This window comes from Pagrus major, chromosome 9, assembly GCF_040436345.1.
Source record: "Pagrus major chromosome 9, Pma_NU_1.0".
Taxonomy (NCBI): Eukaryota; Metazoa; Chordata; class Actinopteri; order Spariformes; family Sparidae; genus Pagrus; species Pagrus major.
The window spans coordinates 7480650-7499953 of NC_133223.1; the positions used below are offsets into that span (position 1 = coordinate 7480650).

General features: G+C 39.9%; 1 protein-coding gene across 1 annotated transcript in view; it reads left to right on the forward strand.

Moving 5' to 3' along the window:
- Window positions 1-19304, forward strand: part of man1a2 (mannosidase, alpha, class 1A, member 2) — a 139823-nt gene that overhangs the window by 11903 nt on the left and 108616 nt on the right. The window contains exon 3 of the mRNA XM_073473590.1: window positions 15172-15433. Coding sequence (XP_073329691.1) covers window positions 15172-15433 — 262 coding nt within the window. The remainder of the gene's footprint in view (window positions 1-15171; window positions 15434-19304) is intronic.

Genomic DNA, 19304 nt, shown 5'->3' on the forward strand with positions numbered 1-19304 from the left:
CTTTAAACATACAAATGAAGAAAAAAGCAATATTGATTTGTGCATTTTAGTTTGTTCTCAAAAAATTGAAACGGCTTTTAGGTTTAGCTTCATTAGTGAATTGAATTTATGACAATAATGAGGCAGAAAGTGACCCAGAACAGAGAAATGTCACTACTGTATCATTAGATTTCTGTAAGGTCAGCCTTTCTGATAACTTTTTGTTGTTGTGTGAGCATGTCACAATTCATTATCTGCGGTTAGTCACAAGGTCCTGCCATATTTTCCACAAACCAGAGAGGATATCAGATGTTTGTCAGTTAAGAGAAAAATTGAAAAGCCTTGCTACAACAGTTGCTGTTGTAACCCATGATTCAAAAACACAAAAAATATTGCTGTGTTGGATTTTTTTTAACAGAAAACTCAATTGAACACTTGTCTAGACTGGCTGTTTGGTACTTTAATGATGTTGAAAGGCAAACAGCTGTTTTTTTCCTGATCAGTCATCTTTGAACACCCATATTGCTCAGCAGTCATAATGACGTGCAGCAGAAGATCAAAGAATTTCTGAATATAGATGAGGAATACATTATTTGTTATCACTTTTATTTATTTTGTTTCATGAAAAAGTTTTTATTAAACCAGGAATGTGTTTGAAAATGGCAAACATAAAAACTTGGAATCTTTCCCCAAAAAAGATTAAACTGGGACATTGTTGAACCCAGGTTTTCAGGACTCAGAGTTTTACATAATGAATGTAAGAACAGGAACGTCCAAAAGCAATGACTCACATGACACTCATCAACACAGAGGACATCCCTGAATTTGATTGTGTGTGGAAGTCCTGACTTAATTAGTTAATGATGCCTTGTCTTTTATGACAATTGTCATGTCTAGACTTTACACAATAAATGCTGTCTCCAGACCAATAAGGGGATTTTTACCAATGCAGTTTCCCTAACAGTGTCCTTACTGTCATTCAATTGTGTATAGAAAACTGCAGCACTATTTGTGACAAAGAGAAAAATAGGAGCTTTGGATGGAAGACCTTGACCAACATGTCGTCTAACCCATGAGTTGGTAGTTGTGGGTGACAATGGTGGTACTCCACAGCAAGTCAGGCAGAGCTAACAGAATTTTTTAAAATTAAAATTGGCTATGATGCTTGTATGTGGGACTGAACAAAAAACAAGTTTGATGCTATTTTACTGTTGTGACAGTAGTGACTACGATGTAATCTCCTGCTTGACAGCTTTACTGTGTGGGAAAGAGATATAGAAACGTCCGTTTGAGATATAATTTGATCTTTGAAGCTGCTCTGTGAGCGCTCAAAGACACATTCAGTGGAGGGAGAATTCTGTAGGTAATTGCAGATTTTGCAAGGCGTAACAGGATAGAACAAGATGTAATTGTAACGCATATGGGCTAGGCGGTTGACTACGGCTACAATAGCGGCAACAGAAGTCTGTTCTTTAAAGGAGCCTGGATTGTGAATGAATGGATGAGACAGTAGTGCAGTTTGAGTGTCTGTATTCAGAGAAATATTTACAAAAAAACAACCAATACAAACAATACACCATTCCAATATTCAAAAAATGGATTATCCACAATAAATCAAATGTTCTGTTGTTCACAATAAAGTTCTCAAGGAAAAACGTTCAGTTCATATCCTTTTAATCCAAAAAGGTTTGTCCAGATCGGTAGGTGCGAGACTTTGTCCTACCAGTTCATTGATCTAGCTCGCCATGTGAGTTGAGATGAATGGATCAAGGTCCATGAGAAGAAAATCCAAAGTTGGTCCAAAAAAAACCTGACCTAAAAGGCCAAAAATACACATAAGTATTCCATTTGAAATAACCAAGTCAGTATCAAAATTAAAATCAATGTATGCATAAACATTAGCAGCAGCAGAAACAGCTTGTTTTCTCTGGTTGCGCAGTGTTATGACATCACACACATGCGACATCCCTAATAAACATACATGCTAAATACAAATGCATTAATTAATTATTTAATTAATTAATTGTCTTTAATAAATCAAAGTTACAATAGTAACCAAACCACCTTAACCTAGTAACCCAGTACCATGTTAATATTCACAGTCAAAGTCAAAAATCAAAGTCAAAATGCACCTTTTATAATTCATCAAAAACATTCAATATTAAATTTCAAACTACTCAAGCAGAGTAAGACTCAAGTGTTTCAATAATTGTGCAATATTCATTCATTCATTAAATACGTAGCTACGTTCACATAAATGTGTCAATGATGACCAAACCTCATAGCCGTTGTAGCGTCAATCAAAAAAGTGACATAACTGTTCAAAACAAGAATAACGCTCTAAACTACATGAGCGAGTAATTAAACTAAAATATTATCTACAATTCGGCTGTCTTATTTTAAACAAAAATCATCGTTTACCTTCGAACCGAGTGGTCAGAGCTTAGCTTCCATGCGCGGCCCAACAGGAAATCCGCGGAGTTTTCCAGATGGAGTATTGAACGGGTTGAGTTCACCGTGACCCGTGATTAAAGGAAGTTTGGGGTCACGGGAAGTGGGCCCGCAAAATAAATAAATAAATAAATAAATAAAATGAATAACTAAATGAGGGTTACATAATGAATCACTATCCTGGTAAAATTACTTTAGAAATGAGTTGCAGCAGATAAAGAGCAGTGATTTACAAACTTTTTCATATTAAGGACCCCTTAACTGACTGGAATTACACCACAGAGCCCAGTTTGACCAAATATTGTCCCAGGCTCCTCCATCTTATAAGAATTTTGCTGTTGGATGTTTTATTACAGAAAGTGTATGAAACCAAAGTTGTCATACATTCTGTCATTGTGTTACTTGTGGATGGAATGATAATCATTATTCTGCTTTTTGCTGGAGAAGTTCCTCAAGAAATCCCTAGAAACCCCCTGGAACCCACCTTGTGAACCACTGATGTAGAGGTAGGAAACTGCAAGGGTAGCACCTTGACATTGTAGCCTAAGAGATTTTTAAAATTTTATTTCATAGTCATGATTCGTAAACCAAGATGCCAAGTTTTTAGTGAGACCCCCTAGACATTAGTCAAAAGTGTGGAAACTACAAAAACAGTTTGAGAACAAATCCAGATTAGTGATTAGTAGCCACCCTAAAACCAGCATCCTCTCATCACTGCAGCTCTTGAGATCGAATTGGTTTCTGGCCAGTGATTGCCCTTCAACCTGTTGGAAAGAAATGAAGAAAAGAGCGAAGATTGGATGATGAATTGAAAGGAGAACAGACGAAATAGGGAAAGGACCATGGTGTCTGAAAGTAGTGCTGAATCCTTATTTGCTATCTGACAATACAAATTAATTGAAAGAATAAACAAGCCAATAAAACACAAGCAAGTCTCCTCTTTGCCACTCCCCATGTGTGTGCATGTGTGTGTGAGTAAGAGAGTCAGTGTGTGAACATTCAGTAGTGCCCATTGGGAGTGTGCCTCACTCTGTCTCCCATTGGCCATTTCTCTGGAGAGCAGCAGTGGTGACAAGACCTCTTGAAAGCCAGAGGAAAATAGGAGCCTCTTGTTTGAATTGGTTTGCATAAACGCAGGACAGTAGGTTTTTAGTCGTGGAAGGACGAGAAGGGATGCTGCACAAGAAAGACAAAATCAACAAGAAAGTGGCAAGAGAATCAGAGAGGGGGAGAGAAAGACAGTGAGAGAGGCTCTCAGTCCTCATGGGAATGTGTGACCCTGGTTAACTAGAAAGCTTCTCACCAAATCCCATCTCTGCCAAACACTGGAGCTGCAGCCTCATTCCACAATGGCTCCCTGTCAGTTAAAGCAATGGGATCAAAGTGAGATTGCTCATCGCCAAATTAAGAATTGGCTGTCGGGTTTCAGAGGTTTTCATTTCAAATAAACCTTTTTGAATTCACAGGAGAATTCAGCCCTCCCTCTCCATAACTAGCATAACCACACAGGCTGTATCAGGGCCCGTATGAGCCTGATATTAAATATGCCTCGTACTAGAGCTGTAACACGCCGGCTGTTGGATTTATGATTGGCCTGGGGATGGGAAGTGGGATCTCTGTTCTTCTCTCGGTGTCATCACTCTTGGGAAACCTTTTGAGGCAATAAAGATCTGCAGCCTGCATGATGGAGATTGTAGGAAACTAGGACAGGGTCAATGAGAGGAAAAGACTTGACTAACTGATGTGTTTTTGTTGTGATATTGTGTCAGTTATTGTGGCAGAACATTGTCTTTTATTGTTGGCAAAATTGTTTTTCTTTCTTTGCTTCTTTTTGTCAGAGCAAAAATGGGAAAATGGGAGCATCTGTAAGGATGTTTTTCTCTAAAGATTTGGTGATTGAACCTCTCTGTCATCAGGCTGTTTTTCACACTTGGGAAACCTTATCTAGCTGGGCAGCAACCAACCAGGCTTGGTGCTTATTTGTTTTATGGCCAGCCTGTTCTAGCTGCAGGAGATGGACGCCTGTGCTTCGTATGAAAGCATTAGTCAGCCAGCCATGATTTAGGTCAGAAGGGCTGGATGTGAACATGGGTTCAGAGCGAGTCCTGTCGGGGCTCAGGTGTTCACCCGAAACATACAGCGAGACAGAGGAATGTATTATGTATGTGTTTGTACACGCATGTGAGAAAAAGGTGATAAGGGGAAATTGACATCGCTCTGTGGGAGAACATTCACAAAACACACTTCACTATTAAAGTTACTCAGGATTGTGTACTGTACTGTAGTTCATGCCTCGTGGCAAGTAATTCATCTTGGTATTGTTTACATTTGGGGTGTGATGATTTGATTTCTGTAAACTGCTTTGACAGTATTCAGACTGATCGGCAGCCATAACAGGAAAGTAACTGATCGCTAACTGATACACACAAGACTTGACAAGTGGGAGGAAGGAGGTTCGGACAAATAATTAGAAAAAGAAAAAGGAGGGGGTGTCAAGATAATGCAAATATGGATGAGACAGCTCTGAGCAAGAACAGGAGAAAGAAGCTGTGAAAATACTTAAGAGAAAGGTGTGTGTGAGTGTGACACTGTGAGGTTGTAGCTAGTGGGAGGAGGTTGTTAGGGCAGAGAGAGAATTGAAAGAATAAGAGAGAAAGGATGCTATTACACACCCACAGTTAAGCTTGGGAGAGCCGTTACACATACAGCAATGCAGCTGTCCAAGTGGGTCATGGGAAAAAGCCGGACATGAAGGATGTCTTATAGTTCATGTTGTAGAGAACCCCAAAAGCTACAGCTCATAAGAAACAAAATCTGTGGGCCTCTAATCTCCGTTCATGGTGTGTGTGAACTAGCAGGAAGCAGACCTGTCCATATCTCTTGAAGCTCGGGGACTGCTCCCATGAGAGCTCGTGTTTCTCATGCGTCAGAGATGGACTTTGAAGACACTATGTTTTTTGTTTTTTTAGGGGGCATTTTTATCTTTATTGAGTAGTGACAGATGAAGAGCCAGACAGGAAGTGGGGAGAGAGACGGGTGTGACAACAGAGAGTCAGCCTGAATTGAACTGACAACATTTGCAACCATGCAGCTATGTGGCATGCACTGTAACCATTAGGCAGGGTTTCCTATACATTGATTTATTTGTGGTGGTGCGCCACAACATCAACATTGATCGCCACATATTGATTTTCCTTTTTTTTTTTTTACTATTTAAAATGGTACAATCTTACTTTATTGTAGAGCTGCAGCGCATTGATTCAACCCTCCATGCCCCACTCTCCCTCTCACACACACACATTGGCAAGAGACCGTCTGTGAATAGCCCCTCCATTCCACACACACTTTGAATCAAACCATGATCATGTGTGCCTGGCTTGTAGGGATAACCATAAGTGACGTTACAACAGAGCTAGGTTGTTGTGATTAGCATGCTACTCAATATTAACTGCTTGAGCAAGTGGATAACATTAACACTAATTCCTTAACTCTGACGCCCAATGTTTGCTCCCTCAGTCCAGTTGAATATTGAAAGATGTTTTCAGAGACTCAAAAGGGCTTGTCCTGAGAAGGCACGAAGACGGTCTGGACCAGAAGTATTATATATATTATATATGGTATTATTTCTTCAAAGGAAGCATAGGTGTGCCTCATTCTGCACACACATGCAAACTTCCTTTTCAGGTACCGCAACAGATGGAATTTAATTTTGTGGGAAGCACGGCATTTCAGCTCCCAAGGTGCTCAGAGATTCTTGACTTGAAATGACCACCCACATAGATCACCTTTATCTAAACCCGCCTTCATTCACTCATGCATTTCTCCTGCAGACTGTATATAGTATACTGAGAGACTCTCTCCATCTGTTCAGCATTAGTACTGCATACTCTTTTGTCTACTAAGAAGAGCGCAATTTGTTTCACCTGCTTCTGAACAAATTGACTTGGTATTCAGATGTGTTTGGCAGTCCTACACAGTTTGATCATCATCCTGCTGTGTGTTGCAGTGATCTACAGGTGGCCATTTATCATAAGCAATCACGCTGTGTAGCTAATCATTGTTTGTGGTGCCAGTTTATTAAATGTTCATCTTGTCATTTTAGTAAGTGTAAGTTAGTCGGTCAGTGGATTATCCAGGCAGGACAAGCTTGGCTGAGTATGCTTGGAGGTGGCCCTGTATGTTTCACCTAACATTGTTATTCTAGCTCCAGGGAAATGTCTTATTTAATAAAAATTATATTGATAATATTTAATAATATCTTATTATTTTAATCTATGATCACTTGACATCACAATTGTTTCATAAAAATGTAACAGGGCTTTGTTCTTCACTTTTTCACGCATCTGGTAACTCTATCTCCACAGCAGATATCTGTAGGGCTGTGAAGGGAAATCACAGCGAGTTATTTGTTTGTGGTTGTAAATCAAACGTCTAGTAAATTGATTGATTTTTGACAGATCCCAGGTTTAAACAGACTGGCAGAGAAGTCAGTTTGCATTAGTAACACAGGTTCATTATGAGAAGAGACAGAAATGAAGTGTATTATTCATAACTATGTGTTTGCAGTATCTTGCAGGACTTCATCCTAATTTCCATCTGTGGAGAAGTGAGAAATGATAAGCCTACACAGTATTTTAGTCGGATATTCTCCTTTGCACACCAAAGACGGAAGAGTGACGTGCTATAATTGTGAAACCTCTAAAGAGCTTTCAGAAATGAGTGGTTGATTTATTTTTTCATAGGTTTGTCAAGGAGATAAACACTTGTGTTCCAGAGAAGCGGTTTGTTGACTTAAATTATTCAGCAAAGGCCTTGGCTTCTGTACACAAGCCTTTGTGACCCTCCAGGAATATTCTGTGTACTTCAGTAAGGCTCATGTTTTGACAGGATGATGTGGATTAATGGAATGAATGTGTTAAAATACATATAAACTACGTTATCATTTTACAAGAGGCCATTCATGAATTGACTTTTGATTTTGATTTGATCTGATACATTCTAACTCAAGAAGAAACTATCGACTAAACTGGCTGTATAAAAGTCATTAACTACTTTTGAAAAACCTATTTTATTGCCATTGACAGCTGAATCCTGAATATTGTTAACTGGCTGGTCCGAGCCATAAATGATCAACAACTACTATAATTTGGAATCTTGTTTCCACCAGGGACAACATGCTGTTCGTGGTGGTGACTTTAGTGTTGACGTCTTCTTTTGTTGACATTTTTTACGTTGAAATGACATCTTACACCGGGGGTTTTGAAACCTGGATATTGTCTCTCCTTCATCCCACTACTCTCCCACTGGACACACAGCCTGCCCTGCACTCCCTGTGATCTACTTCTACTGAATGCACTCTTCCACTTCGCCTTGTGAGATGGTATGAAAAGAGAAAATATGTCACAAGCAAAAAGGGGACCAAGTGCTGCTGCAGAGCGAAATGGAGAAGGACCTGGAGAACGAGGCAAAAGCACACCGCTGTAAGGAAAACGTTGCTCTGGAACGAGAGCATTATTACGAAGCTAAATGCGGCACAGTAATCGTTTTATCTCAATTATCATGTTTGCATAATCGTCGGAAGCTGAAGTCATAATTGAAAATAGAATTTGATTAATCGCCCAGCCTGAACCCAGTGGTCTTATTCCCTTGCATAAATGACTTGACTTGCTGTCGATGACCTCTATGTGTGCGCGTGTCTCTGTTTGTTGCTATGGTTACATGGCATGTAGCCTGTGCTGCTCTCCCTCAAGCCTTGTGTTTCCACAGCTTCAAAAAACCATCTCTTAGATAGCTCAGCAGGCAGTCGGACAACTGCTGCTTCTCTCCAGTTGCCATGGAAAGGACCGGCTTTTGCTGAGCAGCAGATTTCATGATGCCACTAAAGAAGAAATCCCAGTGACAGGCAGGAAGGCTGATAGAATGAGGAAGTGATTACTGGAGGCTTGACACGACTGAAACAATTAATTAGGGAGATGGGGTTCTCCATGCTTCTGTCAAATTTTGGGGACATGAGGAGATGGGTGTAGCTAAAGCTCGGTGTGGTCACCTGGGTGCTCCATAGCTGTGGCCCACACTTGTCTTTGTCAAGGTAATTGAGTCAGGCAGTGGTTGATGTGCTCTTAATTGCATGTTTGACATTATATGAGACTCTAAGGGAATCCTTGGCGATGCTAGAGTGAGTATGATAATGGCTCGGAGGAAGAGAAATGAGTGACGTGAGATTAAAGTTGGAGGAGGGGAGGAGGAGGGGCACATACATGGAGAGACAAGAGGGTGCAGAAGGCTAATGCATGTTTGTGTGGGAATGAGTGCACCAGAATTGCTGGTGTATATTATTTACATTCATGTAATTTGTTTGATGGTGTTTTGTTTCCGTGGCAACATGCTGACTCGCCGTATACATACACATGTATGGAGCAAAATCAACATTCATTAGAGACGATAATGTGAGCTTAACCTCCTCATTTTCTTTAGTCATGCTCTCTTGCATCTCATAAACACACACATATGTGAACACTCACACAGACATTAGCCAGTCATCCAACATCGGCACCGTCTAAATATCACATTTAAATGCATGTTGCTGAGGGCACACTCGCTCACAGAGGCACGGAGGATGGAATACAGAGGAGGCGTGATACCCCCTGGGTGTAGACACACACACTCATGCACACACAAATTGCAAGATTGCAGTCTCTAGCACACAGAAACCTCATCACAGCCCTCAAAATAGAAAACACACATTTGCGTGCACTCACATTCAACCCAGAGTGGAAAGATGGATCAAACACACACACACACACGTTCAAGCACAAGATGTATTCCTAAAGTACAATACACACACATGTCCTACACATAAACATGAAATCCCCACAAAATAAATCCACCACATTTGACACATTCTTACAAATACAGGCATTCACTGGCTCCAGCATACAGTGTACACAGAAATGGTCATCTTGGTCTTACAAAATATGTTTTCTATCAATTAAAGTCAGACACGCTGAGTTGTGATTTGAATATTTATGAGTTGTTTCCAGGGCGATGTTGCGTAACTCGGTCTCTGTTGGCCCCACATTCAGTGTCATGATAGAATTATAAAATGGATGCACATTCTGTTGTGTGAAGGGTAATTAGTATAAAACGTCTGTCTCTTCCCTGTTTGTCTTGCACATTCGTTTCTCCTTCTCATCGGCTTTGTGTCAGTCCCAGTTCTTTATCTCATTGCTTTCTTTCACAATCCATTTCCTTCTTATTCTTCTACATATCTTTTTAACACATTTTTTTTTTTTCAGTCTTTCTCACACACTTGTCAGAGACTGTCGGATTGCTCAGTGCGTGCTGGGAAATGCTGCAGCCCCAGTTGAACCTGAGGAGGATAAGCAGTTATAGAAAATGGATGGTTAATGCATGCTGATCACACACAGTCTTTTCTGGGTCTCTCCCTTTTGTCGCCCATTCTTTGTCCCATCTCCTCTCTTGCTTTTTACATATTTTTTTCTCATTTTTAGCTCCATACTGCCTCCTTTCATCAACATGTTCTGCTTTCAACTTTACTTTTTGTCCCTTATATTCTCATTTCTACAAAATTCTCATGCACAGTCACTGTTATACACACACACACACACACACACACACACACACACACACACACACACACACAGTAGTGATGCCACTTGGAGGGAAATTTAACACACATGTCTAACAGAATAAAACTTCACTGTGACATCATAATCTGCAAAAACGTTTGGCCAATTTTCAACATCATAACTCAGGAACAGAGAACAGAGATCTTCTGTGCTGATTGAACATGTGTGTAAAGCCTCCATTTAAAAAGAAAAAATAAATAAAGAAAAAAATTTGTTGTCCAGCACAAGCTCACTGGTTTTGCTGATATTGATCTTCAGGTCATTGTCGTTGCACCATGTGATGAAGCTCTTTATCAGTCCTCTGTACTCTCTCAGTAAAGACAGCATGTTTCTCTCTGGAAATTATTTATTGGAATTATACTTGTCAGTATAGTGATAACTTCAGCCAACAATACACTTTATACCATACTATACTTTTTTAAATTAAACCTAAAAGTCTTCTTCATGAAGGGTAGCCCAACTGATTATCAGTCTGGCGGATTATCGGTATTGATGTTTTTTTTGTGCCTGATTTGCAGATAAAATAAATAAATAAATGAATGAATAAATAAATAATAATAATAATAATAATAAAGTAAATACATTTAAAATTGCAGTACTTTGGCACTGATGCAGCATCCTTTCACTGTTCGTGGTCACCACTCTGGTCTCATTGTCCACCATCTGATGTCACGAGTAATAGCTGATCAGCACTGAATAATTTGAATTTACAAAGTAACTACTAGATAAAGTTATCAAAGAGAGTGTAAGTATTAAGTAGCAGAAAATGAAAATACTAAAGCAAAGCACCTCAAAATTGTACAATTGTATTTGGTTACAGTACTCTGGTTATTCTCAACTTTGAGACTGAGATTATTATATTTCCTATAAATGTATATTGGTTATCATTCTCCTGGATTACTAATAATCTGTATTGCTATCAGCCCTGAAAAAAACATATTAGCCGACCCGTCGTCTTCACCACATATAGTATATGAGTCTGGACAGACATGGATGTAAACTGCAACTTGACTGATGCAAGAAGGCAGAGAACTGCAAGGTAGTAATTCTAGTTTTTCCTGACCTGTGCCTGTTTGGTAGTTTGGTGATTTACCATGTACCTTAGTGGTATTGTAGAATGAATGTATGCTTGTTCCTCTGTTCGCCTGCTTGGAGTAGGTCAACAGTTCACTGTGTATAGTGCATCCATGGTGATAAACTCCCTTTATAGCCATGTGAAGGTGGCAGGTATATGAAGTAATGTGCACCATGTGCCTCTGCTATTCGACAAAATCCTCCCCAATGCTCTTTCTCTTTCATATTTGCTCTTTATAGCTGCCTGCTGGGTCTGTAAGTGCTCTGTTTTGTTCTGAAGTTGGCTCAGGTGTGACCATATAGTCTTATCAGCCAGTGCTACAATAAAGACACCTGCTCTCTTGGGACTGACTCACACCTCACTCCTCTTCTCCTTCCTACCTTTTTTTTTCTGACCCGCAGTAATTGTAGTCACATACTGTGTATGGATGTAGAGGTCTGCAAGTAAAATACCTGACCAGAGGGAAAAATACATGAATATACATAAATCCTGACCTTGAATTGTCAAGTCCATTGTCCAAGTACATGGTCATGTACAGGAAATCCACCGAGATTAAAACAAGTATCCACACAGGCTGAGGCCCTGTCCACACATCTATGGGTATTTCTTAACACAAAGCTTTTCTAGATGGTTTGGCCTTTCGTGCACATGTAAATTGAGTTTTAGGTAACTGAAAACTGACCGGCAAATAGGGGTTTTCAGGTGCCTTAGTATGGACTGAGATTTTTACTGAGACTGTGCTAAAATGCTCGTCTGGACGGAGTGTTTTTATTTTAAAACTCAGTTTCCAGTAATACCTGTGTACGTGTGTACTAGAGGTGTGGAAATTAAGATGCATCGCGATGCGGACGTGGAAGATTCTGCCTCGATGCAGAGACGGAGCAAAATAGACAGTCTGCAGCTTATGTTCATTGTTGATTGTCCGGCCTCAGCTAGACAATAAAGTTACATCGGGACATTGCTCCCATGCTTTGAATTGTTGGCATTAGGCTAACGTTACTTATGTAGGAGGTATGTCGGGAGCGAGGCAGAGATCATCTGAGAGTGATAAAAAAGACTCACCAAGTATTTTTTAAACGGACATCTCGGGGCACATGTCATGTTGTGAACTTGCTGGGAAGCACGAACTGGACGAGACCTACACTGAGCGTGACTTCTGCTCACAACAATTACTAATCATGTTAGCCATTTTTACCTGAAACTAACATCTGCAGCCATAAATAATAACAGCAAACCAGCTAGTCAGCTAAGATCTGAGGAGGCTCTGTCAATTTTGCTGTCCAACTCTGAGAGAGGTGTGTTCAGCAGACTCAATAGATGCCTTATCTTAAAGCTGCCATGTGAAAACAGTATTATTGTAGATTACAACAAACATGTTAGGCACTGCAGATGGATAATTGTTTTGTTTTTCTAATATTTATGTACTCAGGTACTGATATTGAAAAGATGCAGCTTTTATTTTGTAGACTGCTGTAGTCTGATTATTGAAAGGACTTCCTGAATAAAAGGGGAATTTAATGACTGGGATGATGACAACATAGATGATGATTTCTCAAATCAACTGAGGCCTGAGCTGGAGAAACATGGTTACAAGATGGAGACATCATAACGGCTGACAGGGCCTTTCAGTATTCGATGACATTGGATATGGACATTTATATTTGAATATTAGTGGTTGATTACACACACCACCGGAGGAGATTTGAGGATGTTCATTTGTTTCTCTCTTTTTTTGTAAGGAATATTGATGGCAGTAAAGTGTTTGGTGAACAAAAAAAAAAGGTTAGGAGATTAAAACATGACTTTAAATAACACTTAATGACAGTTTGAAGAATGTCTATCTGCTCCACAGACACCATACCTAGTGCATAACACATTTTTTTTAACCACCTGTATGGTATGTACCTCAGTTTCTACACACACTGAACAACACTGGTGTGATTGCACCTACAGGTTGTTTTTTTTGGTCTTGCCACTAGGATTAGACAATGTCTACTAAATGACGATGTCCAGAGTGAAACATCATGATGGACGATGACGTTGTTTGGAAACTCCTTCATGTCACAAACAGCAACAACTCCTTCCTTATGGCAACTCTGACAGGACACACTACTTTCTGTGCTCTCCGGTTGGTGCAAATTGCGATGTTACGAAGGTACAAGGCTCAGCGGTCATCACTGATAGATGATGGCATAATGTCTGATGGTCCAATATTGTCCACATGCCAGTCCAGAACACATTAATCAAAGACATCCACAAAGCTGTATTTTTATTTATTTATTTATTTCTTTTCTATTGGATTAAATTGCATTCTTACTCCAAACAACTCCTAAATGCTGTTCTCTTTGAAGAGGACAGAGGGTCACATACTGCAGACATCTCAAACCCATTAAAGTGACATTGTTGACACACACGTGGACACCCACACACACATTCTCAGTATTGTTTTCTCATTTTCTCAGAGATGTGGAGCTGTGTAGCTCTGTGGAGGCTTGCAGCTGAGTCCACACGGATCACAGCAGGTCATCAGTTCCTCCCACATGTTCTGCGTTTATCACACTGAATGTCATTAAAAACACTTGCATGCACTGAGATGACAGTTATTTTCACATGACTCATATTTATTATACCCGGCAACTCACATCTATCACAATACTTTTAAGGTCAACGATGGCACAAACTGTCACATAGACTTATTGATCCCTGATACTTCAGAGTAAAGGTAATTTTGGAACTGACAACTTCAGCAGTACAGCATGGTTGATGAAAACATTAGGGACTGACTCAAGTGTCAAGAGAAATTAATAATCTGTTTGTGTCCTCTTTTTTTTTTTTAGTTTCGGTCTTCCCTGTCTTGCTTCTATCGTATCGATGTTTGGTAATAAAGTATGTACCTTGTGTGAGACATCAAATAGAGCCACACACCAAGGAGCAAGAAATGTTCTCGTTGATTTAAAGCTGCAATTTCCACAGTTTATTGCTTAGACTAAAATGATCATTTCAAATGTAAAACAGCTTCTATTTTGAACAAATGAAATCCATGTTTAAATTCCTCCCACACTGCACCCATCTATGGTGTCATAATACAAAGGGTATGACCTACACGTGCAATGATGATTAGTTAAAAATTACCCAGCTGAGCATCATTTGTCACCTTATGTTTGTGTCTTTATGTAACAGACATGGGATGAGGCAAAAAGCTGCCTCCTTCCCTACAGCAAGCTGCCACTCATCAACCTGGAGCAGAGCTGACATTGCCTATTATCTGGCTGTATTTGTGTCAGCCCACGCAACAGCCAAGCCAGATTCAAAGCTGGTTTTTTAGTTTTTCTTCCCTCAATACCATCAGGAGAACAGTTCAGTGTCGTCGTCCTGCTGTCACCTTTGCCTCAGCACCCCACTGTGTTTGTTTTTCATTACTGACCCATATCCTCATGGGCTCAAGTTGTGTCAACACTTCGGGGCTTGTACCACCATATGAAACCAAAGATGATGTTTCTCATTTCGGCACCGCCTGCCTCCACATTGTGTTCCTCTACACCTGGCCTATTTCCTATAGCTCATGTAGCTGTAGAGCAGCGTGGTGGGGGGTGGGTTTCCCAGTAGAGACTAATGGTGTTGTGTTTCCCATAATGATCTGAATTAGAGGCGGGTGAGGCTTCTTAACCTGCTTTGTTGGGGGGACTACTTCTATAAACCTTCCTTTAATTTCATCTGCTTTTATTAAATAAAACTGTACTGATTCCAGGTGAAAAATGGACAGAGGTGCTATTTCACACAGAGAACACACAACTTTTCCCCGTTAACTTTTCCACACAGTCTATCACACATATATTTCCTCCGAATACCTTTTTATTCCCCAAACATTGCTGATTTTGTTTTTGTGTCAGACTTGGTTAAAATAAGTTTTTTATATGTTTATCCCAGGAAGACAAGCAACCACTTTGTGGAATATAAAGAGGAACCAGACAAATAATAAAAAAACTTAACCTCCTGCCCTTTTCCTGCTTCCTACAGGGAGGAGGAGGAGAGCCTGCGGGACAAGATTCGGGCAGACCACGAGCGAGCGCTGCAAGAGGCAAAGGAGAAGCTGAGAAAGTCACGTGAGGAGCTGCAGGCTGAGATTCAGACAGAGAAGAGCAAAGTGATGGAGGACCTGAAAAAGAAGGATGCAGGGCCTAAACCCTTGCCACCCGTCCCCATGCCCAAAGTGGTGGGTGTCAGTGATGGTGAGCCACCAGAACCTGACGTCAAAGAGAAACGCGACAAGATCAGAGAGGTAAGATGACCTTTGACCACTGACAGTTTTTTAAATATCCATGTAATACCCTATCCTCGAAAGGCTCACGTCGTTCACAAGCAAGGATGGGGCGAGGTTCACCACTTTGTGAAACACATGATTGTATAAAGGATATTACTACATGGGCTCAGGAACACTGTAAAAATGTTGTCGGTAACTGTTTGTTTGCAACTGATTGCATTCTGTGTTTATTTACGTTTTAGACAGCATCCCAACTTTTTTAGTTAGTAGGAGTGCGGCAAAAGCAATCAACACTGTGCTACAACTGCACCTGTAACTGCAGCAAAAACTGTGGTAATATCTTAATATCAATATATTTAAATACTGTCAATAAATCCCTCATTTTGCCATATGATGCCCTCCCCCTTTGAACCCGTCATCAGAACCCTAAAGCCTTTAAATATTTAAACTCCCTCTCAGAGCTAATTGTGTTTCCTTATTTACATATCTGCATGTTCAGCATTCTATCTAATGTGGGAAGCTGATGAGAATTAATGGATTTTATTAGAGAGAAAGTGCCACTTATACTTTGGATTTCATGAGAAAAGAAAGCCAGTGTTATATTGTATATTAAGTGTATGTGGTCCAGCCTGGGACATGAGGGGCACACAGGATTCTGGGTATTAGTCCACTGTGATAGTTTGGCAAAGATCCCTAAATTAGTGCCATCGGCTTTCCATTCACATCGAATCCTGTGAAGATCATCTTGCAGTAGACTGGGGTGAAAACGTGCTGGTGTTAGTTGAAATTTAAATCCCAGTATGTGTCTGTATGAGTGCCAGTTTGTGCTTGACTGTACTGTACGTCTGAATCCATTTCTGTAGCCTAATGTCTGTCTCGGCGCCAGCTTTTATTGAAGGCAACAGCGAGCCAGACGGACAGTGTCTGTGCAGAATGCAGATGGTGCTATCTGGTCGTGCTCTCTATAGACATGAAGCCAACCCCAGCCTATCTCCCTCTCTCTGCTCCTCTCCTTCCTTTCTCCCCCCTGCAAGTTCTCCTGCATAATTACCTCATATCGTCTCTCTTGAAACTGCACTTGGAGTCAGAACACTCGCTGTGCATGGGAGCTGGCCCATTCACTCCAAACCCGCCTTTGTCTCTAAATGCCCCTTTTGTTCCCTTCATAATTACCATTCACAGAGAATGCCATACACTCCCCAGTGAGCAAGAAAGTAGCAGCTGTATGGGCTACAGCACAGAACAGCACACTCCCCTTTTCCTGATTGCCTTGTGATTCCGAGGAGAAATCAGAACTGCACACTGCCATACAATCATGACTAAAAGACTGGAGCTCTTTTTTAAAATCCTGGCTGCAGGCAGACATTTGGCCTCTGTTTTGATGTTGTACAGTCAAGTCCAGGGAGAAGTATCAGCATCTATCCTCTTGTCTTCGTTTATATTTCATGTCGACAGTAAACAGTAATTCAGGCAGTGGTAGCTGTTGAGCCAGTCTGTTACCACAGCACTTACTTTGGATTATACCATCTGTTTGACCTGCGGTCTGACACTGCCTGACACTGTCTTTGCTGCTTTTTGGGTTATTTTGGTTTGGTTCCAAATTAGATCCTGTGCACAGTTCATGACTGAAGCATCAATGTTTGCAATCTTTGCTTCTGTTAAAATGATTGGAGTGAGGGCAGTGGTTTAATGTGTGGTGCTGTTGCCCTTAAGTAAACAAACACTAGCAAAAGGGTGAAACAAATGTTCTTTTTTAAAAGAACATGTAGTAAAAATCAGCCAACTCAAAATAAATATTTCATACAAGTTATTAACTGTTACTCTTTCTTGAAAAATACATTTTCAGTTCTCCATTAGTAGTTTTTAGTAGGGCTGCGCTGCATCTAACTTTTTAAAAATGTTTTATTGTTGATTAATCTGTTGATCAAGATTAATCCACTAGTTGTTTGCTATATAGAATGTCAGAAAATGGTGAAAAATGAATCAGTGTTTCTCGAAGCCTAAGATGACGTGTCTGTGTTTTTTTCTGTTGGACTACCACCTCTTACAACTTGTTAGCCTGCTAACCCCAGTAGATATCTGTGCAACACAATACAAAGACAAATTCGACATATCATCAAAACTGTTATTTCTTCACATTTTGCTAATAATTTTCGTTATTTTTTGAATATTTTAAACCAAAATTCTTACATTTAAATATATTCCAATGTGTGACTCTCAGAAACTGCTGTGATAAATCAGGGAAATCGGTAAGAACAGCAGGGTACCTTTTCTGCTCTGTTGTTCAGTCATGCCACTCAGGGTCTTTGTTCCTCCAGAAATAGAAATGAACCTCCTTTTTATGCTTCCAAAATACATATTTCATTGACTGTACAGAACACAAAAACCCTCCCTTTCCACCATGTCCATTAGCTCAGATCTCTGTGCTCTTTTGCTATTCTGCTAATTACACCACCCGGACATTAGTGGCCATTAAGCGTTTGTCTGGAGATGAAAAGAGCTTTAGGGCAATAAAAGAAAAGGAATGGAGAATGACTATTAACTGTTTCAATACGATTCACCTGTCACATCATGAGATATTGTTGGCCCAAAGCTGTTGAAATAAGCTGGGTGTTGCAGTTAATGGGCCATGGTGCAAAAGCACAGTTCACTTTCAATAAAGTTAGTACATCAATAATGTTGGAAAAACACTAGTTAGTCTAGATAATTTGGCGAGTCTCAAATGCAGAAATCAGAAGAATGTTCAACCTGATAGTAGAAGGTAATGTCCCCCCAGGTTTGCAGTTCTTTTCAGTGAATAATTCTTAATTTCACTTTATTTAAATCTAACATTATGTTCAATCCTTTCTAATGATTGGAATTTAGTTAACGTTGCTCTTGCTTGGGGATAAAAGCTAAACTTCTTGAAATTAGATCTTGGATCGCTTGGTTAGTTTGCTCTCTGATGCTTCAGTCTCTTGTATATTGCATAAACAGTGAGAACATTTTAGAGGATGTCAATAATGGTTTATCAACATTTAAAAGGCATACTAACATTATAATCTGTATTTTGTTGGTTATACTTATGTGCTTTTTACAGTAATTAAGAAGCATTTTTTAAAGAATAGAATTCACACAAAACAGTGAACAGTAAAAACTATAAATATGATGTAAATTCAAATTGATGGATCCACAGTATTCTGCACACACACATCGTAACCCTAACACCAGTGTGTGATTGCACCTACATCTGTTTTCTTTGGTCTTGCCACACCCCAGAAGTGAAAATGTGCTAGGTATTTGTTTCTCTTGTCTACATACCAGTCCAGAAGACATGAACAAAAATCAAAAGTGATAAACTGAACAACAGAGCCATTTGTTATTTTCTTTCATTTGATTGTATTGCATTCTTACTCTTACAACTCTCAACTGCTGTTCTCTTGGAAGAGGGCAGAGGGTCACATAGTCAGGCATTACATTTACTTTACATTACATTTACATTACATTTACATTACACACACACACACACACACACACACACACACACACACGCACACACTCAGTATTGATGTTTTCCCAGAATTGTGAAGCTGTGTAGTTCTATGAAGCCTTGCAGCTGAGTCCACAAGGATCACAGCAGGTCATCAGTTTCTCCCACATTTCCTGCCTTTATCACACGTAAGACCATTAATAAACACACTCGCCTGCACTGAGATGACAGTTATTTCCAACATTCCTCATATTTATCGTACTCGGCAACTCGTGTCCAACACTTTTAAGGTGAATGGCGGCACAAGAGACTTATTGCTCACTTTAGAGTAAATATAATTTTGGAATAGGTAGAAATGTAGTGATTTCAGTTATTTTGACTGTGCAGTGCTCTTGACACATTTTTGTCAAAGTCTCCATA